We start from the raw sequence: 26,804 nt of genomic DNA, 5'->3' as shown, positions 1-26,804 counted from the left end.
GTGGTTTTATGTGATTTTAGAGTGAGGCGCTCGAGTGAAGTGTAAACCACAGAGTCGAAAATAAATCTGGCAGTCTGTTTTGATGCTTTGGTACATCCTATTATAGTTTGAAGAGCCTAGATGCCCTACTTACATGCCCAAACACACAAATTCACACAGTTTCCTCACTTTGGTACATCTGTGATGCAGACATACAGGGAGTGCAGAATTATTAGGCAAGTTGATTTTCTGATCATATTTTTTTTCCCAAGCACATTTTACCAATTCCAATCCACATCAATCTTAATAACTACTATTAATATTGTTTTTAATCATTTATAAGTGATATATAATTGTTCATGAAGGCTGGAAATGAAAAATGCCTTATATTCAGGTGTGCAGAATTATTAGGCAAGTTTTCTTTTACAGGCAAAATGAGCCAAAAAAGAGATTTAACTCAGACTGAAAAGTCAAAAATTATTAAATACTCATGAGAAGGACGCAATACTAATGCAATACTAGAAATTGCAAAGTTAAAGCATGACCAAGGGACAGCAAAATGCTCATTGGGTCAGCGGGGTCAGACAAAAACAGGTGGAAAAGAAAAGACACGTTAACTGCAAAATAATTAAGAATTATGTGTGAAACCATCAGGAACCCTTTAGTCTCCAGCGCCACCATTTTCCAGAACTGCAACCTACCTGGAGTCTCCAGAAGTGCAAGGTCTCAGGATCTCAGAGACTTAGGTTAGCTAAAGAATCCTAAAAAATGACCCGCACTTGATAAGAATCACAAGCTGAAGTGTTATAAAATACATGAAGACTGGGTTTTTATAGGCCTTATAAACAGACAGCTTGAGAGTGACTCCTGAAGGACCAGCACCACATCCTCTTGTACCACTGTTTGAAGAATTTATCTTCCAGAATCTGGCAGTAAGTTTTGGAAGATCATTTTTAGTCCATCTCTGCAAGACAGACATTTCAGGATAAGAGATGGACTAAAAGTGAACTCAAACACCTTACTGCCAGATTCTGGATAAATTCTTCAAACAGTGGTACAAGAGGATGTGGTGCTGGTCCATCAGGAGTCATTCTCAAGCTGTCTGTCTATAAGCCCTATTAAAACCCAGTCTTCATGTATTTTATAACACTTCAGCTTGTGATTCTTATCAAGTGCGGGTCATTTTTTAGGATTCTTTAGCTAACCTAAGTCTCTGAGATCCTAACACCTTGCACTTCTGGAGACTCCAGGTAGGTTGCAGCTCTGGAAAATGGTGGCGCTGGAGACTAAAGGGTTCCTGATGGTTTCACACTTAATTCTTCACCTTAATTCTTCAATCTTTTGCAGTTAACATGTGTCTTTTCTTTTCCACCTGTTTTTGTCTGACCCCGCTGACCCAATGAGCATTTTGCTGTCCCTTGGTCATGCTTTAACTGTGCAATTTCTAGTATTGCATTAGTATTGCGTCCTTCTCATGAGTATTTAATAATTTTTGACTTTTCAGTCTGAGTTAAATCTCTTTTTTGGCTCATTTTGCCTGTAAAAGAAAACTTGCCTAATAATTCTGCACACCTGAATATAAGGCATTTTTCATTTCCAGCCTTCATGAACAATTATATATCACTTATAAATGATTAAAAACAATATTAATAGTAGTTATTAAGATTGATGTGGATTGGAATTGGTAAAATGTGCTTGGGAAAAAAATATGATCAGAAAATCAACTTGCCTAATAATTCTGCACTCCCTGTATGCTCTGTTAGACACAGACATACTGGCTGATAATAAAAGGTTTAATATTATGCAGTAAAAGTAAATGTAGAAGCCAAAAGAATTGGAGATAATTACAAAAAAGTACAATAACAGACTATGATATCAGTAATGATATCAGATGATAATACCATGGTACTTTAAAGGGATAGTTCACCCAAAAATAAAAATTGGATGTTTATCTGTTTACCCCCAGCACATCCAAGATGTAGATGACAGTATTTATAACATTTTTAACCTCTAAAACACCACTATGTCCAACTGTGTTCAGCACTCGTTTAGTGAGGTCTGATCGGGCTCTGACAGCGGCAGTGATGTCTAGCACTCATTGAAGTATATGCGCGAGACATCACTGCCGTTGTCAGAGCGCGATCAGACATCACCATGCGAATGCTGAACGCAGTTGGACATAGTGGTGTTTTAGAGGTAAAAAAATTATATAAATACTGTTCGGTTTCTCACACAAACCGATTGTTTCGTGTCTTAGGACATCAATGTGTCGTCATGAGCCGCAGGGTTTAATTTGGACTTGTCTAAGCAAGTTTTATTTACTCTTGTAAAAGAAGTTCCCATTGACCCACATTATACGGCTGACAGAGGGCAACGGTTGGAGTTAAAAATCATCATTTGTGTTCTACTGAAGAAACAAAGTCACTTACATCTTGGATGCCCTGGGGGTAAGCAGATAAACATCCAATTTTCATTTTTGGGTGAACTATCCCTTTAACATAATGGTTTACATGATTATGTACCATAGTATTTATACAAAGTAATTCAAAGAATACCATTGTAATACGATGGTACAAGAACATGTCCCCATCTGGCTGAATGTTTATAATGAAATTATAATTTAGAAGACTGCTAGATTTGCTTTAGCCACAGTCATGAGCTTATCAGTCTGCCTTCTCTGGATGAGATTTTAAACAGAAAAGAACTTGGTAAGGAATGTAGGTCAAAGTTCTTCCAAACAATGTCTGTATCAAACGCATGGAATCAAAGTTTATCAGCAGGAATTTAGATCATGTCATGCTCACAGCTGTTCAGATGGCATATTTGTGATGATTTTTAAATACTTTTCTACAGCATGTGTTGACTGATGCAGTCAACAAATTGTGGCCGAACTGTTCTAAGAACGTCAAGGAACAGGTCCAGTTATATACGTAGTGACGTCGCCACCCAGTATGGCCGCCTGTCTCTTGCCTGGCTATCGGCTTCTCTTGAAGCTGGCCAATCATGCTTATTAAAAGTAAAAGTAAAATTCTTATCATTCTCCATAATGCAGTCACTATTTACATCTCATACCGTCTGTAAACTCTTGTATTGGAAATAAGAGTGACATATATGTATTCATTCAAAAGAGCTATGTTACCCATAATGGAAAGTGAAACCATATCCGATTTCAACTTTTAGATCTCAGATGTCTAATTCAGTAGGCTATACACTTTGCGCGATGTTCCACTATGTTCATACATTTGTTCATAGTTCGAGTCTGTTGATTTGGTCTTATGTAAGGAGATTGTTAGTCACCTAAAGCCAACTATCCTGCCTCTGTTCTTTAGACAGATCAAATCTATTTCTAACCTTTTATTGTTTTAGTTGTACTGTTTCAGTTACAGTCTTACTTGACTGCAAATTCTATCCATGAAATGTTTCAATCTGGTTTTAAAGCATTAGCATTACACAATACTGAATCAGCGTCTCAAGAGATATTTTTACTGAAACCTACTCTGGGAAATCTATGGCTTTAGTCCTATTAGATCTGAGCTCTGTGTTTGATTTGGTCGATCATGAGGTCCTGCTGACCCATTTGGAGATATCAGTGGGCCTTCGTGGGATGGTACTGCAGTGGTTCTTATCTTATTTGACTAACAGAAGCTTCTCTTAATTGTGGAGTGCCACTGGGATCAATCCCCGGGCCGTGTTTGTTTTCCCTGTATGCTGCCTTTAGCTTCCATTTTTAATAAGTACAGAGTGTCCTTTCACCTATACGCTGATGATACTCAAATCTATGTTCCCAATAAGCATAATGATAAAAATGACCACTATTGGCCTGCTTAAAAGAACTCAAGCTTTGGCTTTCAAGTAATATTAAACCTAAATGAAAATAAAACTGAAATAATTCTATTGGGGCCTAAGGAGAGCTGTGTTGTTGACCTTTACCTTGGTTGTCTTGCCCAGTATGAAATACACTGTGCTAGAAACTCTCTCATTCCCATTTACAGATAGTGCGAAATGCAGCTGCCAGACTCCTCATGGGGACTTGCAAGTATGTGCCTGTTACTTCTATTTTAATTGCATTGCACTGGCTTCCTGTTAAATATAGGATTGATTTTAAAATTCAACTGTATGTTTACAAAGCCCTCAACAATTTGGCTCCCCAGTATCTGACTAATTTGCTCCATCCATATACTCCCTCCAGAACTCAGATCTTGTGATCTTGGCTTACTATTTGTGCCTAGATCCAGACTCAAAAAATGAGGTGATCATACTTTTGTGATCACTGGTCATATAGTTTCAGCCCAGTTCCGGCCCACATCCGGTCCGCATGTAATCCACATGTATCAGATGTGGACCGGATCTGGGCCACACTATGTTGCTGTCATTAGTCCTCTCTATTTCAGTTTTCATGTCTGCTATAAAGACATACTTATTTTCTCTGGCATTCAATATTCCTTGACTACTGGTTTGATTATTGTTCTACTATTGTTGTGTCTTTTATTTTTTCATAGTTTTATTTCTCAGGCCAGCGTTGTTTTCCCATATACTCCCTTTGCCTTCCTTTCACCTAAATGCTATTTAAGTTAAAAACTTAAAGGTGCCCTAGAATCAAAAATTGAATTTATATTGGCATAGTTAAATAACAAGAGTTCAGTACATGGAAAAGACATACACTGAGTTTCAAACCCCATTGCTTCCTCCTTCTTATATAAATCTCATTTGTTTAAAAGACTTCCGGAAAACACGCGGATCTCAACATAACACCAACTGTTACGTAACAGTCGGGATCATTAATATGTATGACCCCAATATTTGCATATATGCCAGCCCATGTTCAAGGCATTAGACAAGGAAAGGCAGTATTAACGTCTGGTTCTGTGCACAGCCAGCAAGAACAACAGCGAAAAATGGCAGATGGAGCAACAATAACTGACATGATCCATGATAGCATGATATTTTTAGTGATATTTGTAAATTGTCTTTCTAAATGTTTCATTAGCATGTTGCTAATGTACTGTTAAATGTGGTTAAAGTTACCATCGTTTCTTACTGTATTCACGGAGACAAGAGAGCCGTCGCTATTTTCATTTTTAAACATGTGCAGTCTGTATAATGCATAAACACAACTTCATTCTTTATAAATCTCTCCAACAGTGTAGAATTAGCCGTTAGCCACGGAGCATAGCCTCAAACTCATACAGAATCAAACGTAAACATCAAAATAAATACTTTACTCACATAATTCGAAGCATGCATACAGCATGCATGACGAACATCTTGTAAAGATCCATTTGAGGGTTATATTAGCTGTGTGAACTTTGTAAATGCACTGTAATATAGTCGAGAGCTCGTGTGGCAGGGAGCACGCGATTTAAAGGGGCGGCGCTGCCAAAATCAGTGTATAGTTAATGATGCCCCAAAATTGGCAGTTAAAAAAATTAATAAAAAAAAAAACTATGGGGTATTTTGAGCTGAAACTTCACAGACACATTCAGGAGACACCCTAGACTTATATTACATCTTGTGAAAAAGCATTCTTGGGCACCTTTAACTCCAGTATAAAACTTTGTTTGACTTCCTGAAGTGGGCAAACAGCTGAATAATCATTAATCAGAATCATTTAATCAGATCCTGAGAGATTTAATGTCTTTTATCTTCAGTTGATTTCATCTAAGACTGTGGCTGGAAGTCATTTGTAGTGTTTCTCTTCGGTGATTCTGCTTGTTAACAGCAGGTGTTCATCACTAATGCTCAATCATAACTTAATTAATCACTTAATTATCTCACTAACTTTAACTCTGCTTCAATGTTACTTTAACACTATATAGAGAGGGACCCTATGTAATCTGAGCAGAGTTGATTTAACTCTGGGGATTTTGCTGTGTAAGTGCCATTCATTATAATTTTTGTATCAAATTATATTAATTATTATTATCATTATAATTGATAATACACTACAGTACAAAAAGCTATAATTAAATAATTGCCACATTACTAATATATTTCGAAAGAAAAAACTGTACAGCTAAATTCCATAATTTATTTAAGACCACAAATGCACTTATAATCCATACAAGTACATGTGCATGTATTTATTCTACACTGACATATATATTGTATTAAAATCTTATTGCTGCACATGTTAAATACACAATCCTTTTATAAATCTATAAAAGGAAATACATCTTAATGGAAAAATATGTCTGTTGTGCTACAGGTTATGTGATGCATGTTGGTACAGTTATTCAAGACACTTAAAACAGTGACACATGCTACTCAGAAATAGACGGAAAGCACAGAGGAAAGCATTTTAAAGTCCACAGGAGCAGATGTGGCCCCAAAGCACTGACAGATAGAAGCGCAATATGAAGCAGCACCGTAATAAAAACAGACAAAGGTCAATATTCAACACATGGCTGGGCCATGCGTTTTCATAGGATTCAATAACTAACGTCTAGTATAATTCCTCCATCAAAATCCCTATGTACAATTATATTTGGGCACAGTTTATAAAGAGCTTCCTCAAAAAAATTGCTGCCATCGCAATAGCATACATATACATGTATTTTCACTCTAATTTTTTTAGATAATTTAAGGAGCTGTTGGTAGGATTTCAATGGCGTCATCATATAAAGAGGCATTTGAGCCTGAAGTAAATTCAAAGCAAGCATATTTTAGTTTAGACAAACAGTAGCTCAAGTCATTTTCACTTTTACAGAATCCTTGAAGCCACGTCTGTTCGGTCCAAGAAAACACACTTTAACATATGGGGCTACAGAGGTTCGTAGCCTTCGACTAAAAGTAGTTCAATTTTCACATTCCTAGTCAAAACAATGTTGAGCTAGTCAGTGGCAAATATAACAGTAATGAATGAGGAAAAAAAGTGCATGCGTTACATTCTTGTGAAAAATAAAAACTGTGATATGATACAATCTTTTCTTGCCTTAAAAAACACAAACTAACAGGAATCACAACCAAAATTAGCAGAATTGGGGTTAGTCCCTGAGGGCTACAAAGCTACAGACATTTAAGATACATTAAAGAAACATCAAGTTAGTGAAGAATTGGAAATATACCCTCTGTAAATACATGGAGATGAGTCTCTACTTCAACTGGCCTTACGCACTTCAATTTATTCATACTATAAAGACAATAATAGCTTAATCTTCCTTCCTTAACACTGTGAGGGACTGAACTGATAAGGCGTTGGGTGCAGCATGTCAATGTCAACTGGTCACTGACATGTTGTAGGTTGATTTATGGTAACCACTGAAATAAACCTTCATGTTTACATAAAAAGGTAAATGTGCAGCTGGACAGTGCAGTGATCTTTTTCCTTCACTTAGGTCCTTGATTTTGAATAGTTTAGGTAAAATCTCTGTAAAAAAAAAAAAAAATCTTAGAATAACAACTGCACATATGCTCTCCAAAATTCATTTCTACAATAGTGCAGTTTGATAAAATCTCATCAATAAACAACATGTCCAGGTATAATCAAACTAATTCTCAATGGCCTTCAGTCTTAAAACCAAAATGGCCTAAAATATTTAAAATATTTCTACCCCATGAAGTACCCAGAGATTAGCTAATCTTGCAATAAAATTTAAAATAAATAAATAAATAAATCAAGATTCTTAGTTTTAACTATTTTGATATTTTTAATATTATTATATCATTTTTAATCTAAAAATGACTTCTAAGCAAGCAATTCATGCTTATAAAATAAATACAATTTCTGTTTAACCCACTTCTATGATAATCTCATAAACTCTCATAAAAATTTTTGTAAAAGCAAAAATTATATTATATGTAAATTGTAATGTGAATTTGCAAAGTAATATATCATTGTACTGTTTTTAGGTAATTCATTGTGATTTTATGATTGTTATTACTGTATTACGGTAATTGTCACAAGAATCATGTCACAATGAAAATTAATCTTAGTAAATTTGGCTTCATCTTCTTTATGCAAGCCTATAATCTCTTTTTTTTTATTTTTATTTTTATTTGACCTCGAAATTTATTTGTGACATTGTCCCTGTAAGTTTCAAGAGGCTATTAATCATGTTTTTTGGACACTCTGACCCTCATGTGGAATAATGCTGAGTAATATCACCTAATGAGTGGTTCAGAGATTTAACAATACATGATTAAGAGTCATACACAGACACGCAAGTCACATATGAATGCAATTAAGAAACAAATAAGTGCACACATGGATGGACGGATACACAGATGGAACATGTGCAAGTTCTGTTCCATGAATGCAATTCAAAGAGATGTGCTAAAAAACTACTAAAATAGTGAAATAAATAAATGAACAGACTGACAAAAAACAATCCTGGCCTTCAAGTGAACCTGTGCCCTTCATTTTGGAAATGTATACTGATTTTTTTTTGCTCATGGCTGTAGAGGGAATGGAAAGGGAGGGTCAGTAGAGATCATTTAGACTGCTGCCATTCTCAAACACGGCCTTGGTGAACTGCCGAAAAACCCGGTCCATGTAGGTGCTCTGCCGTGGCCACAGACCCTCCAGGAAGCCAATATGGCCGCCGTGACAGGTGATGAGGAGGGCCACATTGGGGTTCTGCTTCACAGCCTCCACTGGAATGGCTGAAGAAGAACATGGATGGGATAACGTTATGACCTTTTCAACTGCCTGGTTCATTCACTTCAGCGCTAAACTTAAATGTCACAACCACTCAGATTTTCTTAAAAATAAGTAAAACATACTTTATAATGGGCTAAAATCTCTCAAGCAACCATGGTGGACTCACCATGATTTGGGGAAAAGACGTCATCAGCTGCGTTGAGGCAAAGCATTGGCACCTGCACAGACTTGATCTTGTGAATGGGACTAGCGTCTCGATAGTAGTCTTCGTTGGATGGATAACCGAACATGACGGATGTGAAACGTTCATCAAACTCTCGGATTGTTTTAGCCTGTGAAACGCATGATAAAAATGAACCACAGATCAAGCAAGGAATAATACTATTATATTAACAATATGTGACAAAAATGTGAAACAATATTGTTTAAGACCAGAATGAATGACTCACCTTCATCACATGGTCTATATCATATTTTTTCTCAAGAATGGTTCTGTGACTGCAAAAAAGAAAAGTGGAAAATGTCACAATCAGCTTTAGGATAATCTCCATATAACGAAAAGATACCATAATTCTTTCATAATTATGACATTTTATAATTTAGGCCAGCGAGAAATGTAAATTCATTTATTGTTAACGATTCATCCATGCATGTTACATTTTTAAATTATTTTGACCTCGTAACATTAAAGGGGACCTATTATGCCCCTTTTCACAAGATGTAATATAAGTCTCTGGTGTCCCCAGAATGAAGTTTCTGCACAAAATACCCCAAAGATCATTTATTATAGCTTGTCAAATTTGCCCTTATTTGGGAGTGAGCAAAAACATGCCGTTTTTGTGTGTCCCTTTAAAGGTGCCGTAGAATGGAAAATTGAATTTACCTTGGCATAGTTGAATAACAAGAGTTCAGTACATGGAAATGACATACAGTGAGTCTCAAACTCCATTGTTTCCTCCTTCTTATGTAAATTTGATTTGTTTAAAAGACCTCTGAAGAACAGGCGAATTTCAACATAACACCGACTGTTACGTAACAGTCGGGATCATTAATATGTACGCCCCCAATATTTGCATATGCCAGCTCATGTTCAAAGCATTACACAAGGGCAGGACGTCTGGATGTGCACAGCTGAATCATCAGACTAGGTAAGCAAGCAAGGACAATGGCAGATGGAGCAATAATAACTGACATGATTCATGATATCATGATATTTTTAGCGATATTTGTAAATTGTCTTTCTAAATGTTTTGTTAGCATGTTGCTAATGTACTGTTAAATGTGGTTAAAGTTACCATTGTGTATTACTGTATTCACAGAGACAAGAGCCGTCGTTATTTTCATTATTAAACACTTGCAGTCTGTATAATTCATAAACCCAACTTCATTCTTAAATAAATCTCTCCAACAGTGTGTAATGTTAGCTTTAGCCCATTAGCCACGGAGCATAGCCTCAAACTCATTCAGAATCAAATGTAAACATCCAAATAAATACTATATTTACGCAATTAGACATGCTGCATGACCAACACTTTGTAAAGATCCATTTTGAGGGTTATATTAGCTGTGTGAACTTTGTTTATGCTGTTTAAGGCAGTTGCGAGCTCCGGGGGCGGGGAGTGTGAGGATTTAAAGGGGCCACAGCCTGAATCAGAGCATATTTAATGATGCCCCAAAATAGGCAGTTAAAAAAATGAATAAAAAAAAAAATCTATGAGGTATTTTGAGCTGAAACTTCACAGACACATTCAGGGGATACCTTAGACTTATATTACATCTTTTGAAAACGCGCTCTACGGCACCTTAAAATGAAAATGAGCTGCAGCTCCCGGCCCACTTTCCAAAAGAGGGCGGAGCTTTAACATCTCAGGCTTCAGTTGCTCAACAACAACAAAGCTGGAGAATCTCATGCAGCCAAAATGACAAATGTCAGTAACTGTCCAGCCTTACATTGTTCAAATGAAGTTGGACACTGATGGAGAGACTCAGGAAGAAGTTACAACTTATAGAATGCAACTGGACGTTTCTGAATGGTTAGAATATAAATTTCAACTCATCGACTAGCATGTGTCGTCGTGTTAATCTTTTGTGAAAAAAACCCTTATAAATAAACGCCCACTATACATAGCGTACCTGTTTGCCAAACAGAGCCATACACACCAGGCTAACGTTTATGATTGCTATCAAATGCTGTGAATGGTCTAATATTTTTTTCCAAAAAACGCTCCTTTTTTAGCAATTGAGCTTGCCAGGGTCAACTTGCAGGCTATCCAAGCTAGCGAGACTCAAAATAGTGGCTGTTTCTCAATATGCGTTCTTTAGCGATCTTGTGTCCTTGTGTTCTTGCTCTACGTCATCATCAACCGTTCAGTTCCAATACTCAAGAACGCAAGAACAGAGGACACATGAAAGTACCCAGATGTGTTCTTGATATCGAGGATGCATTGAATGCAAACTTGAGAGAATCGAACCATTAAAAATCCCAGAAGACGCTGCAGGCGGTCGACATACAGAAGCCTGTAAGCTTTAAAGTTCTCGTTCTCGCTTATGAGATTCCCGATACAAGCTTGCAAATACGTGATGGCTCGTGAAAGTAAACCATTTGTTTTGCTTAATTTTAATAAAGTGATAACCTGAAGAAAGTATGCAGTATTGTTATTGGAATATAAAAAATAATCGTAACATTGACAAAGCATGTAATACATGTGGTGAAATAAAAAGATATAAAATTATATGAAAACAATGTCTATAATAATATGAAAGAAATCTTTTAATAGGTTATGACAATTGTTTGTGATGTTATGTTGTATTTATTGTGCATTAGCCACTTATAATATGCTGGGACGGTCAGTTGAGCAACAAGATCGCAGCACATCTCAATTCTCAAATGATGCGTTCTGTGTCCTCGCGTCCTTTTGAGTTTGTTCTTTCAAGGTCGCCTGGCAAGACCGGACTCCACGAGAACGAGTATTATACTTGAGTATTATACTCCACGAGTATTATACTTGAGTTGCTCTTCTGTGCAGCCAGCGACAGAACAGGTAGCATGCTTTGCTCGAACTTTTGCCATGACATAGAAGTGGTACACTGTTGTCGCTTGCGAAAAACAAAATGGCGGCTCCATGGGTGAAAACGTGCCGATTAAGGAGCGGTAATATTACAATAAGATCCCCTTCCTATGTCTCTAGGGGAGTGAAATCTGAGTGGCTCGTTTTTTCACATGCTTGCAGAGAAAGGCTTGCCAAAACAAAGTTTCTGGGTTGTCCTTTTTCACGTTTTCTGGGTTGGTAGATGCACTGGGGACCCGATTATAACACTTAAACATGGAAAAAGTCAGATTTTCATGATATGTTCCCTTTAAAAGGTCATAACTGGAACTTCAGGTGAAACAACAGATTTCTCTCTGGTGACATACAGTATGCTGGGCTTCTCTAAAAATGTAGTCTTCTTAAATGCCTCACTTTTCTTACAATCTGTCACACAGTGGCTGGTATAAAGAGATGTCAAATTTGTGGTTGATATTCATGTTAATCCATAACATTGCAAATGGCAGGTCAAGTCGAGCGCATTGCATTGTTTCAAAGTGATTGTATAAAGAGATAGGGTAAAGATGAACAAATTCGAAAAATGCAACTTTTCTGCAGCTCATAGTCATTTAGTAGTACCATGGTATATATCAAACACCATCACTGTACCATGGTACCACCATGGCACTTTTTTTGCTGATAAGCTGATTAAGAGTTAATTAAAGTAAAATAATCCCCATATGTGCAAAGTCCTGTTCTGAAACTCTGTGTACTTCAGCAAAATACGTAACAAATTCAGTTTAATCTTATTTGGCACATTTGGTAACACTCAAAAAGAGATCAGAACCAAAAATGGGGCAATCAGGGACAACAGCCTCTGTGACGGCACTACACATACACACACTAGACTACTGTAAATTAAGCCGGGCTTATCCCCCCCTGACCCCACTGACCGGTCCACGGATGCCTGCAGGCAGCTGGTGAGGTAGGAGTTGAAGAGGAAGCGGTCCAGGGGCTTCTCCAGCGAAGCCGTGCACTCAAACACATCCCAGCCTGCCGAGAAAACCACCACACCCTTCAGACGCACCTCAGAACCTTTCCGACCCAGGTAGTTTGCCAGCATCATCCTGCAGGGTGTCAAGATATGAGATTTTACTGACATGATAGACCAGCACTCTCCAACCCACCACCCACACGGTGAGCGTGATTTCACCAAGTATAGCATGTTCCTGGATCAACATCTTCAATCAACCAATCAGATATGAGGGACAAGTTTACAGTTTATGTCAACCAGAGTAAGGGGCTATTCACCTATCATTTCCCTCCGATTTTAGGGATAAGTTATGGGTAGGGTTAGGTTTAGGGGTAGGGATAGTAATAGGACTACATTTTCAGACAGGAATGTTGTTCCAGGATCAACAAAATATGTTGATCCAGGAACATGTCTTTCTTGGCAAAATCATGGTGACACCCCCCTCCCCCACATGTATATAGCTGCTACATTTTTGGGCGTAAGCTGTGTGAAGCTGACCTTTTTCTTTCTGTAAGACGGAGAGGATTAGAGCAGTATACTGCTGACTCAACTTTTACTTAGAAGTCTAGGGTGAAATGAAGCTGTGGAGGAGTCTGCGAGCTGAAATTTCATCTGCATCACATGACGGGGAAATAAATACATGAACAAATCATGAAGCGGGAACACTTTATAATATAAGTTAGGAATTTATATTATTATATAATGCTTATTATTGAAACAGCAATACTTCAGTTGTTGTTTTCCGTTTGGCACATTTGCATGACATTATTGAAGAACATTAATTTTGTTCATCTCAAAAAATAATTTAATAGTTCAGGCATATACAAATGATGCTCAAAATAAATAGAAGAAACAACAAACATTACCAAGTTTTTCACAAAAATATTAAGCAGCACAACTGTTTTCAACATTGATAATAATAAGGAATGTTTCTTGAACCAAATCAGCATATTATTTACACAACACTGTCTGTACTTTTTATGCATTTTGGCCGTTAATTTACACAACAACGGCATTTTGAGGGCCTGATAAACACAAACTTTTGAAAACAGGTTTCAAAGTGCAAGTTTTTGAAAACAATACCGTTATCGTCTCTGTGTAAACTAAAGTTTCTTTACAAAGTGACATCGGCAGTCATTTTTAGTCATTTTCGCAGATCCGTGTGAATGGGGATCGCTTTGACAACATTGTCGCCAACATTTACGCAAAAAACGCAAAGGAAAAACGTTTCTGTTTTTAGTACATCATTGTCATGTAAACAGCAGTATTACTTTATTTAACAAAATAAAAACAAAGATAATCCACAAAGAAGATACAATAGGGAAGTATAAACGCAACCGTTTTGCATTCCAACACAAAGACAGTATGCAACACAGATCTAAGGAAACTTTAAATTACACAAATAAACAAAGACTAAAACAAGACACAGGTGATGATAATCACTTACTATCTAGACAAACTAGCAAAAGGAACCTAGGAAACAAAGAAACGGGAACTAAAGAGAGGAAATAAGAACGTACAAACTAAGAGTAATTGGAACAAAGCAAACAATTAGACAATTTGAATGATTTCTGAAGGATCATGATATATCAAATACAGATCTATATAAAATATATAAAAAAGGAAATTTGAAATTGTAATAATATTTCACAATATCACTGTTTTTACTGTATTTTTCATCAAATAAATGCAGCCTTGGTGAGCATAAGAGACCCCAAACTTTTAAACAAAACTATATTTCACATAGGCATCACCATGCTAACTTTCTATTTAATTACAGGCATTACACAGTTTGGATCAGTGAAATAGAGCTAGAGTGTCCTGGAATGTGTGATCATAGTAGCTGTGATCAATTCCCATATTAGGGCAGGATGAAATCCCGAGAGTGTGTGTGTTAAACTCACCCGCCCATAGAAACCCCAGCCGCCATGAGCGGAGCTTTGTCAATAGTCCGCTGGACATGCTCAATGACCATCTCCAGATCCTCTGTGTTGGCTGCACAATAAGTCCTAGGTGTCTAGATCACAGCGGACAAAGGTTATAAAAACCCATAATAGAGGGCACACATCTTATACTAGAGAAGCACACAAACACCAAAGCTCACACAATCCATATTTATACTTATGGAATCTTACAACCTCATTGCAGGAATATGGTTCATACAGAGCATGAACATTATCTCAAAGCACTGATGTGTCAATATATTAAAATATGAACTTTTTTCAATTTTAATAATATTTTATTTTAATTAAAAGTATCTGCTGAAATCTCAGAAAAAAGTTTGATATTTTATTTAAAATAATGTAAAACAGAATATGCTATACTATGACACAGAATACTATACAATAATTGGTTTATTATGAGTGCACTCAGTGGCAAATCAGTTTTCATTAAGGTATGATATCGTAAGGTGAAATATGAAGTATTAAGGTATTAAAGCATATTAATGAGATTTACTGTTTGTTTATTGTGATGTTTTGAGAGTCTCTGGCTAATCATATTTTAATTTAATTAAAAAAAAGCTTTTATTCACCTTAAGTGTTACACATGGAAAATATTACATAATATTGTGTTTTGTTTTTTACCATTATTTTTTTCTAAAAAAAACAAAAAGGGTCAGGTACAGAGGTCAAGATTATTTCCATGGGACAACATCCATCTGATGTTGTTTTTATGAACACATTCCCAACACGTTTTAAGGATTTTAAGCCTCACCTAATTGCAAATACACATTGAAAAACATTATCATCTGAATTTCAACAAGGATCATGAGTCAAAGGAAAGGAAATATTTTATCAGGAGTCTAGTTTACAGGGTTTGTTCTCACAATAAATATTATATAACTTTCATTTAAATGACTCATATTATATATATGCTAATATTCATGGTGACAGCAGTGTGTGTAACCTGTGCCAAACCTTAACATGACATAAGGTTTTGGATAAATTGAACAAGGTAAGCTGAAGTCATTTTTTATTGAACAGAATGCAGAGGAGATAAAAAGATTATTCTTACCAATAACTTTTCACCCGATACACCTCTGTTATTGAACACCACACATCTGGAATACACAAGAGAGGATTCATAAAAAGAGTCCATTTGACAGGGAACACAGGACAATGAAACAGAACAGAAGAAGTAGTACACGTGAGCAGCATGACGCATGCGTGTGATGCTGACACAGGAGCTGGCCAATACTGAGCCGGCATTCTGACGTAGAACCCGGAAGCTCTGCACTGTGTTTACTACGCCAACCACATAGGAGACTGACATGGAAGAGAAGAAATTGTTGAATAAAGATATTTTTGTCTGTTTTTTTGCACACAAAAAGTATTCTCTTCGCTTCATAAAATTAAGGTTGAACCACTGTAGTCACATGTACTATTTTAACGATGTCTTTACTACGTTTCTGGGTCTTGTAAGGGGTAAAAACATTGCAGTTTATTGGAGGCCAGAAAGCTCATGGATTTCATCAAAAATATCTTAATTTGTTTCCGAAGATGAACGGGGGTATTACGGGTTTGGAACAAAATGAGGGAGAGGTTAAAATGCAAGAGGTTAAAATGCAAAGCTTATATGTTCAACTGCAAAAAAAGATTGCATATACTAACATACGTCACTGCTTACGTCTTAGTGTACCTTTAGCGGAGGGTGGGCCTTTTTTTGCTGCGGCATGGAAAGTTGGTCTAAGCTAAGCTGCAAATCTGGTCAAAGCTGCAATTCATTAAGCGGAGAACACAGGCCAAAGAAAGATGCTGAGTGAGCTGCTGTAACCCCCACGGCCTCACGCCTCTCGAGTTTTAGAAGAATGAGTTCTAGACAGATGCCCAAGAGGAGAGAAATTGCCCGACTCTGCATCCCTGAAGGGTTTAATACAGAGCTCAGCTCTTTGTTGACACTCTCTCTCTGTCTACATAGAGTGGCAACTTAAGAAGTAGGAGTCCGACAAAGATGTTACAGGGGTATTATAAAGCATGCATAATGCATTGATCTACATTGCAGCTACACGTGTTCTAGCACAGGTGTGCCGCAAAGCTTACAAAAGCATCAATTAAAGCCTTTCTGAATCTTACAGCACAAAATGTGCACAGAAAACGGAATTTATAATGCTTCTGAAGTGCACTACGGGTGCAGTAAGAATTCAAGTTGAATGTGAAGGTGAATGCAACTGTGTGTTAACAAAAATGGTAAATTCTGATAGGATGACTCTGTAAAATAGCCTATATAAGCATATCTGTGACCGCACATCTGTTCAATTCTATATGTACTTTAAAGAATTGAAAATTCACAAAAATGTATGAAAAAGGATGCAAAAACACCATAAGGGTCAGTTCACGCAGAGTGCATTTTTGCTGAAACAAGCTGTTAGAGTTTTCTACCTACTGTGACAGCAAGCAAGCCACACCCATGACTGTTGACAATCTCTGGTCTATTAGCATAGATCCCGCCCTGACCGAGCCGGCGCCGCACACAGTCCGCCACGCTAGAGCAGCTAGTGATAAAAGTCTGGGCTACGTCATCATTATAACTGTTCTGTTTTTGTATGTAGTAATAAACATAAGGGTCTCCATAAACTCCCGGCATCTGAGCCACTGAGGATGCAGTTGATGAATTTAAATTATGAAGGGAATGTGCCCAAGAAATTAGCTTAATTCGTATATGTGTAACGCTCTGGGGTAGTAGGCAACACGCACAAACTAAGAATTCTCTTTGAATAGACTTTAATGCAGAACACAGGAGTAACACATCCACACTGCATAAGACAATAACCGACAAAGGACTAAATAGAACAGGGAGTATGTATGCAGGGGATAGTCAGGATCTGAATATACATGAAATACAACTGATAATAATTAACCACAGAAACAAACAAAGGATATAATCAGAAACTGAAACTAAACAGAGCAAGCAAACAGGAACTAAAGGAAACAGAACAGAATATCAAAATATAAGTCCTTAACTGGCACAGTACTTCCCCTCCCGGAAGTTGTGTCCTCACGCTGTAACTCATATTTTGAGTGTGGAGGGAGGGAGCTTTGGAGGAGGGTGCAGAGCTGGTGATGGATAGGAATGAGGAGGATTCGGTGAAGAGAGACACCACGGTGAAGCAGACGGCGGGAGGAGCCAGGGTAGAGCTTTGCCTGAATGCCCAGGTGGAACCCAGGGACCAACTGACAGAGGCGGAACCAAGGTGCTTGGAGAAACTGGCGAAGCAGAGAGGCCGACGGACCAGGGCAACATCCACAGCCCGGAAGCCCAAGGTGGATCTGCTGGCTCGCGTGAATGAGATGGAGAGGAGGACTCGGCAGACCGGGACGAGGACGGAGGGAGTGAGGATGACGGGGGAAGCTGGAGGGAAGGAGAAGTCAAATGGAGGTTCAAGCCTATAGCAGGGCAGAGCAACTGAGGCTGAGCAAGAGGTACGAGGGAGCCCGGAGGAGTCATAGGGCTGACGGACCACTATGGATTCGAGGGAGCCCAGAGCCGACGGGCTGAAGTGGAGACAAGGACCTGGAAGCTTGAGGAGAAGCCAAGGAATCCACATCCTCGTGCCAAGCTGGTGATCGGGAAGACCTGAGGCAATGGCGACAAACTGCACTGAGTTAGCGGTGGTGGCAGAGCCGAGGAGCAGGACAACACCAGTGGAGCCGACGGATCCAGGGGACTGGACATAACCAGAGGAGGAGATGGGACCAGTAAGACGGGCGGGAGCATTGGAGGAGGAAGATTTCCGGACAGGACGGAGCATCCAGATAGACGGACGGGACCAGTGGAGAAGGTGAAAATTCGAGGGTTACCTGACTTTGTTCTAAATGATGCCACACCAATTTGTTCTTTGATTTTGTTTGAGGTATATTGGGGCCTTTATGGTGTGGTCACATTTACCATTGTTTGTGGGTTAAATCCACTATCACCTTCTATAGGAATCCATGCGATCTGGAATTTTGAGGGCAAAGATTTACCCACACAGGCTTATTGAAGGTACGTGTAATATGTGACAGGCAGAATAATTCCTTACAGAATAATTAAGCGCTTTCAACCAGAGCAAGTGTTTTACTGTAGGGGAGGAGGAATATATTGTACACTCCAACTCCTTCTTGACCCAATAAGTTATAAAAATGAGTTTTCAAGAGAAGGGGTACAGTAATAGAAACTGCAAACATGATAGAATAATAGAATATTCTCACCTGTATCCCAGATCCCGGCTCTGCTGTACCATATGTAGAATGTAGGATTCGCGGCTTGTGCCCGTCAGTCCCGGGAGAAGCAGCACAGTGGGTCGCGTGGACTGGTCCGGATAGGACGCACTGTCATCATTGTCAAACCAATCCAGAGAGATCTGGCCTCCATCTGGTGCTCTAATGAGCTCACTGCCGGACACAGAACAGAGAGAAGCAGCTTAATTTTGCCAGAGGAACATTCAGTGAAACTGTGGAATTGTGTGTTAATACTAGCTTAAGTCCTCATAAATAGTACAAAGAGTGAAACTGTTACAGGGATGTAACTCAACTAACAAAAGTACCATAATAAAGTACCATGGTAGTACAGTGGTAGTATGGCAATCCACATCACACCACAGTGGCCCCTTAAGCCACTCCTAAAAATGTACAGCATGAAAGAAACCGGATTGGATACAAAACAATGTGCTATTGTTCGTTAAATGCCTTTAAAACAGTTTGTGCTTTCAAAATGCAAACAAATTTTAAATGCTTAAACATGTAAAACAACCTGTATCTGGGTTTTGAACCTCTTTATTATGGCGTTCCTGATCCTGAGATTCTAAAAAACTAACTAATAAACAAACCAATCTATTCACCTCTGTTTGAGTGCATAGTATATTTGGTTTTTGTAACAAAATATATTAGTAAAGTATATATTAGTAAGTATTAGTATATTTATCCATAAATAAAAAATGTTTGATTAAAGAAAGAATAAATAGAAATTCTAATGTTTGCATTACTGTATTTCCAATTTATTAGGCAATGTGATGCAATTTGAGCAATGTGAATTTCTAAAGTGATTGTACATAAAACATAATACTAAAAATGACAATAGCACAATGATTACACCACGTTTCATATCATATTTTACACAATAATGAATATGTACTACATAATTGTTAGTTATTTAGAATCGAAGTGGTGACCAGAGTTGGATATGGTCACTGTATTTATCAAAGCCAAAGTCAGTCTGGTGTCTGGCACTAGCCACATCCCACCTGTGCTATGAGCTGACATCACTTCCCATGCTGGATGGTAGTTTGCCTCCAACCTCTACATTAGCGCTTGGCTAATACAGTAAAGGTTTTCAATGGCTCATGTTGTTGTTGGCATGAGCATCAGTTATTGGAAAACCCACACTGGTCAATCCCTAATTTATATTCCATATATGATGGGTCTATTATTGTTGGAACCTTACATTGATACATTGCTTACCTGATACATTGCTTATGTGTTAGTGCATTTGTAAGTGGCTTTGGATAAAGACATTTTTAAAGAAATTAATACTTTTATTCAGCAAGTAAATACATTTTTAATGTTACAAAAGATTTCTATTTCAAATAAATAATAAAGTTATTTTGAACTTTCTATTCATCAAAAAATCCTGAAAACATTTTAAGGTTTCCACAAAAACATATTAAGCAGCACAGCTGTTTTCAACATTGATAATAAGAAATGTTCCTTGAGTAGCACATCCGCATATTAGAATGGCTTCCGAAGGATCATGTGACACTGAAGACTGGAGTAATGATGCTGAAAATGTTAAGGTCCTGTCACCTTGATTGGTCTTGTTCTTAGTTTGGTGACAGGATCCTGACACTTATGTGTTTGTCTTGTGTTTGTGTAAGCGTACGGCTTTGGGGTTGGTTTTCTAAGCCGTGCGCTATCATGTCTGTGTCTCGCATGTTCAGGGCATGGTGTCTGAATCCTGACACTTCGGTCTAGTCTTGGTTCAGTTTCGGTGTCAGGGTCCTGACATCCATGTGCCGTGTACTTCTGTCTGTCTTGTGTCTTGTTTTCTGTTTGGGCACATGGAGGATGAGCGTGTTTGTCTGCCATGTGCTCTTCTGTCCTGTGAGTTTGTGTGAGCACATGGCTTTTGTCGTGTTTGTTTTGTCATGTGCATTTTGAACATGGATTTTTGTTTGTTTCTGTGTGCCATGTGCTCTTCTGTCAGTCTTTAGTCTCGGCCCCGCCCTGATTATTGGTTCATTTGCCCCTCCTGCTCTACCTTGTGACCCCTCCTTTCCTTCCTTTTGTTCTCTGTCCTGTGCCAGATCGTCATCTGTGTTTCTCGTATGGAAGCCTTGCCTGTTTGTCGTGCCTTACTCCAGTCCTGATGCCTAGGACTGTGTGTCTCACCCCCCAATTGGGGAGATTTAAGTTGTATTTTGTTTTTTGTTTTTTTGTTTTTTTATTAAATAAAGCCCTTCAAAAATCTCTGCACCTGAGTCTTCAAAATTCTTGACCCACACCTGACAGAAAATTCAGCTTTGCCGTCACAGGAATAAATTACATTTTAAAATGTATAAAAATAGAAAACAGTTCTTTTAAATGTTAATAATATTTGACAATATTAATGTTTTACGGTATTTTTTATCAAATAAATGCAGCCTTTGTGAGCATTAAAGATTCTTTCAAAAACATTTTAAAAATCTTACCGACCCCAAACTTTTGCATGGTAGTCTATATTACATTTTAATATAATGACAGCATGAGATGTACACAAATTTACTGATTTTAAACAAAGACTTATTTGACAAAATATTTACTTAAAATTATTTAAAAAATAAGTGTGCTCTATGAAGGTCGTCCTTTATATACAGTAAATATATATTGCTAAATTCACCTGATATTGTTCATGAATAATGTATTAACAGTGGATGGACTCATCTTATATGGTCTTTACTGTTGTTTTATATGGCCTTATCTGCTCATCAAGACTCTGCTGGAAGAGGCAGATTCCTCAGAGACACTGCGGAGAGAATCTGTGTCAAAGGGCTCTCGTGTTGTCTTACAGCCGAGACGAGCCAGCTCTATGCTCAAACCAGCTTTCTCGGAGACGAGACGGACATGTAAAGCTGGTATGTAATTTCAGAGTGATCATTAAAAATGCACTCTAGACCAAGTCTATCCGCAGTCAGTGTCGTCAAGAACGGCCCTCACTCTGAATGTGGGAAAGTTTTTTATAGACATGTAAATCCCACCTTTCAAAATGCCAGACAGTGAGAGACCAATCTGGCAAAGCGCTTCCCAATGACAAACTTTTGGAATTTAAAATTTTTCTGATATTAATTGTACAATTTGGCCAAAAATTTTGTGGTTATATATCAAGATAATTATATAATAATAATTATTATTATTATTTTTATGATGATTTTTAATATTATTAAATAAAAATCTTAAACAAAATAAGAAATATGACTATTGTAATAAATAAAAATATAAATAAAAAATTGTGTATTTAAGAAAAATAACAATTATTTGATTTTACAGTACAACTGTAAAATTACAATGCTAAAATTTATATTAATTTATGTCTTAATTATGAGCTGTAAATGAACACAGTGCAGCGCTTCACTCTGATACACAGTGCATATATTAATTTAATTAAATTGCAGCCTTTGGGTTCTGATAATTGCACTAAGCCATATCATGATTTCGATTTTATTTTCATTAATTGTTCAACCCTGAATGACACTGTCTTCTGCTTTACAGCTGAAATTGTGTTTCAAAATTGAAGAATTTTGCAACATTAACACTGTTATTATCCTGTTTATTACTGTGCAGCTGCTTTGAAAAAATCTGTATTGTATAAATTGTATCTATATTGTATCTATATATAAATAAATGTGACTTGACCTTCAAAAATACTGAATTTTAACATTTAATAAAGCCTTGCCTCATAGACTTCTATTGCAAGCACTGTACTGTAAACACAACTACTTTGCGTTAGTCAAAACTGCTATCTGGACATTCAGCAGCTTATATTAAAGAGGACCTATTATGATTTTTTACATTTACAACTTTCTTTAGTGAGTAATGTTGCTGTTCAAGCATGAAAAAGGTCTGCAAAGTCACAAAATCCACTCCAAAGGGAGTTATTCTATATATCAGTAAGCACTGTTTCCCTGAAACGCCTTGATTGTAGACATTCCGTTTGCTTCTAGGAATTTACACAATATTCCTCATATATATAATTCCTTCCCTAATGTCCTAGAGATGCTGTTTTTTTCCACCCCGAATCTATCGAATTGATATAGCAAAACTGACGCCATTGTTAGTGTTTCCACCTGAGAAGCTGAAACTCACGGTTATGGTAAGGGGCGTGTCATCTCCGCAAACACGCTTGAAGTGGTTGACCAATCACAACACACTCGTCCAGCCGACCAATCAGAGCACATTACGCTTTTCGGAAGGAGGGGCTTCATAGAGACAGGAACTAAACAGAGCGTTACTGACAGAATGGGAAGAGAGGTACTGAAACAATGTAAAATATGTGAACAATAATGCGTTTTTTGAACATTCAAGCATGAATCCCTGTTCTAGTAGACCCTAAAAACCAAGACTTTGTAAAACAGCATAATATGGCCTCTTTAAAGTCAAATTCCTTTATTTAGACAATAAATCTGAATATAATCCTCAAATATCACTGGTGCTATATCCCATTTAGGTCTGTATTCCCAGGACATTGTGTTTCCAAAACAGAAGCTCCAATTTCACACCTGACTGCATGGCATTGAAGCTTGTCAGTGGTGTCAGAAACGCCAATGGACTTCAGCAGATGATATCACACACAAGAGCATTCAGTGTGTCCCAGCACGCATCACACCCTTGACCCTTCCTTCCTAATGGGAATGCGCAGCTGCTGGGACGGTCAAACTCAGACGCCCTTGACTTAAAACACCCTGCCCTCGATCATTCCATACAAACAGCAGGATCCGTAAGCAGATTTGCTCACTCTAACACATGTGCGACTCTCACGCCAGCCGCATATTGAGACGGAGGCATCGGATTAGCTATCGATTCCAATCCCGTTAAAAGCATTTCAGGTGACGACTCGAACAGAACACTGGAAGCTATTGTTCGTGCAAGCATGCGTCTTCTCTAAACGCTGAACAGAAATGCAGAGCGGCTGATTTAGCCACTAAATTGGTGCAATATACTGCAGCAACTGAATCAATTAATGATTAAATAAATTCTACCATACCATAAACATGCCGCAATCAAAACACCATTTCACCAACAAACTGAATTTAAGCAAGCGTTGAGTAGTTCAACATATCTGAGATGCTTCAATCATACAAATGTATCTAAATCTAATAGTGTGAATCTCACAAAAAAAACTGTTTGGATTATATTTCACTCCAAAATCTAAATATAAAAGTTAGACATTTTTGATACACTTTATGTTTAGGTGCCCTTGTTACAGTGTTATTATACATTTAAGTACAGCAGCCATCTTGGGCTTTATTTGTAGTCAGACAGGATTAATTTATTTCACAGCTGAAAGATGCATATAATAGGATGATCACATGGATAAAGCTAATAGTATTCAGTTGTCATGTGATCTAAACTTAACAGATTTATTAGGCTCCTGATATGTCTGGAGTCTCATGTGAGTGTGCATGATTTTAAAATATGATTAAGTACTATTAATTTACTTACTGAATGCACTGTAATGGTAATAAAAATGTGATTTATTTACATCAAATAGAATTTCTTTTTATCTTTTGATTATGGGGTGAAATATAACCCTCTGCAGTCATTTTATTTAAATAATGTGCAACCAAAGCATGCTTATTATATGCAATCATCAGAACAGGAAAGTTAATATACACTCTCTTTCTCACTTTACATCGCTGAGAACAGGCATACTCTGAACATAAGAGCTACTCTTGTACTGCATCAGACAATCAATGAAATGAATCTCTGATCATCAACCAAGGACACTCGTATATGTAAAAGAAGGCAAAACATATCTTCAAGTGGAGAAACAGTGGCAACTTCAGCATAAATGTGAAACCTGCACTGAATTTCAATCACCAAAGTTCAGTGCAAATCTTCATTTCCTGTCTAAACCAGGAGGTGGTTTAAAGATCTAAACCTAAACACTTCAGAACTACTTCCTCTGTAATCAAGTCTTCAAAATGGCTGTAAGATCCCAGAGTACTTATCATCCATTACCAAGAATTGTCCATTTCTTAGAACTCATGTAGAGTTGACCAGTCATCCAGCCACATTCACAACATGAAATACATTTTGACTGTGAGGGAAATGTGCTCACTTTCTGTAGCTGACCCAAGGCTTCGCGGTCACAAAGGGTCTGAGCAGCGTTTGAACTCGACTCTCCCAGCACCAGAACGTGGGGTAGTACGTCTCTGAGACCACCGGGCATTGGTCTCGGAGGAATTGATGAAACTTCTTCCCTCCGGCTATCAGAATGGGTTTCTGCAAAACAAAGAGCAAAGGGGTTGATTTTTTTTTTATCTCGGAATTAAATCTAGTATACATTTAAAATATATAACTAGTAATTACTTTATTTTTAATCCAAATTTTAATCCTGACACATAATGCCTTTGGAGAACTACTTTTTAGTATATGTATAATAACAATTATGATTATAATCATTTTATACAATACATATTTATATTACAATTTTATAAGATAAATATAACAGTTTTGTATTGTTATTATAAAATAAATATAATAAAATTGTGATATGTACAAATAATACAAAAAAATCAAACTCCAAGACACTTTAGCACAATAAACCCTATTAATAGTTTATTAATAGTTTTTTTTAAATACATTTTAGTTTGCAAAATTGACATTATGTATTTTTTCAGACACATTCAGATACATTTGATTAAAAAATCTGTTTATTTACAAAGGACTTTGATTAGAGAACTGAACATGCTGAACAATTGACATTTTTATCCTTCTAAATGTTTGATCGTTCCTCATTATTTGATATTTAATAATATTTAATCAGTGTTTTGAAAATTACAACACTAGTGGATTATATTATTAGGCTATTTAACATATTATACAACGTTACCACAAAACCACCACACCTCAAAACTTATTTCCCTATATTTTGCTATTGCAGAAATGGGGAAGGATGCTTTTATGGCAATATTCATCCCTCGCTGTGGCTGTGCATGTTTCAAAATGCCGACGAGAAAGTAAACACGGGCTCTTTGAAAGATTTAAGCTTTAATGCATATTTTAAGGCGCATTATGACACTAATATACGCTATGCACGCGTATAGGACTACATCATGCGGATTGAGTGAAGAGAATACTGACAGGGCTAAAATGACGTCATACAGCACCTTGCATTATGACATCATTAGTCAGCATTTCTCGGGCACTGATTGGCCCTGTCAACCGCTGCAAGTATGACCCAATCACGTGCACGAGCATCCGAATCAGGCCATTCATTTATAAATGAATGTGAACGCTATAAGACTCCGAATGTACAGTCACCTTACCTTGGCAACAGAGAGCAGGTAGTAGCAGGCATAAGCGGCGCCGAATCCGAGCACTACTGATAGTCCAACCCCAGAGCCAAATAGCCCGACTTTAACTTGGTTTTTGAGGTAAAGTGAAAGGTCACTCGTAAATAAATTAAAATTAAGCTCCGGTGAGATCATTGCCCTGTAAATCCCACGGTTCCGGCCACTGAGATGCTTGAGCTGCTGCTGAATGAAAGGATGCGCTTCCAAATGCAAAGGTGAGCGGAGACAGGACTTTAAATACGGGAGATGGGTGGCGCTCTGCGAAGCAAGTCAGTGCTGCTACCCAGAGAAATGCAGCCCGGTAGAAGGGAAACAGAAGGAAGTCGAAGAGGGCGGAGCTTACGACTCGGCATTTCCTCTTCTTGGTATGATTGGACTGCTTCAGTGTCCATTTAAAGTCACACAGTGGATGTAAAGTGGTCGAAGACGTCATCTGTAGGCTATATGAAACTATGTTGTTGTTTTTTTGTGCCAATTATCATACAACATTATAAAAAATGTTGTTGTTTTATTTAACCAGTCTCTAATATGGTCTAAAGCTGTCTGGTCTTACACTAAAATATAAATGTGGGCTAATTTTACATTCATGTGTATGTAATGTATCCAATATTTGGTACATATTTGATATAAACATTTTTTTTT

At 37.5% G+C, this 26,804-nt stretch overlaps 1 protein-coding gene across 1 annotated transcript; it reads right to left on the bottom strand.

Annotated features, from left to right (window-relative positions):
• Positions 1-5,993: 5,993 nt before the first annotated feature.
• On the bottom strand, positions 5,994-26,482 carry abhd3 (abhydrolase domain containing 3, phospholipase). The gene is made up of 9 exons (XM_048163404.1): positions 26,136-26,482; positions 24,926-25,089; positions 18,826-19,008; positions 15,653-15,698; positions 14,542-14,654; positions 12,558-12,731; positions 9,028-9,076; positions 8,745-8,910; positions 5,994-8,580 (listed from the first exon to the last, which is right to left on the bottom strand). The coding sequence occupies exons 1-9, from the start codon at positions 26,295-26,297 to the stop codon at positions 8,399-8,401; spliced, it is 1,239 nt and encodes a 412-aa protein (XP_048019361.1). The 5' UTR covers positions 26,298-26,482; the 3' UTR covers positions 5,994-8,398.
• Positions 26,483-26,804: the final 322 nt, after the last annotated feature.

The sequence above is a fragment of the Megalobrama amblycephala genome, linkage group LG17 (assembly GCF_018812025.1).
Source record: "Megalobrama amblycephala isolate DHTTF-2021 linkage group LG17, ASM1881202v1, whole genome shotgun sequence".
Taxonomy (NCBI): domain Eukaryota; kingdom Metazoa; phylum Chordata; class Actinopteri; order Cypriniformes; family Xenocyprididae; genus Megalobrama; species Megalobrama amblycephala.
This window is presented reverse-complemented; position numbering and strand designations above follow the sequence as displayed.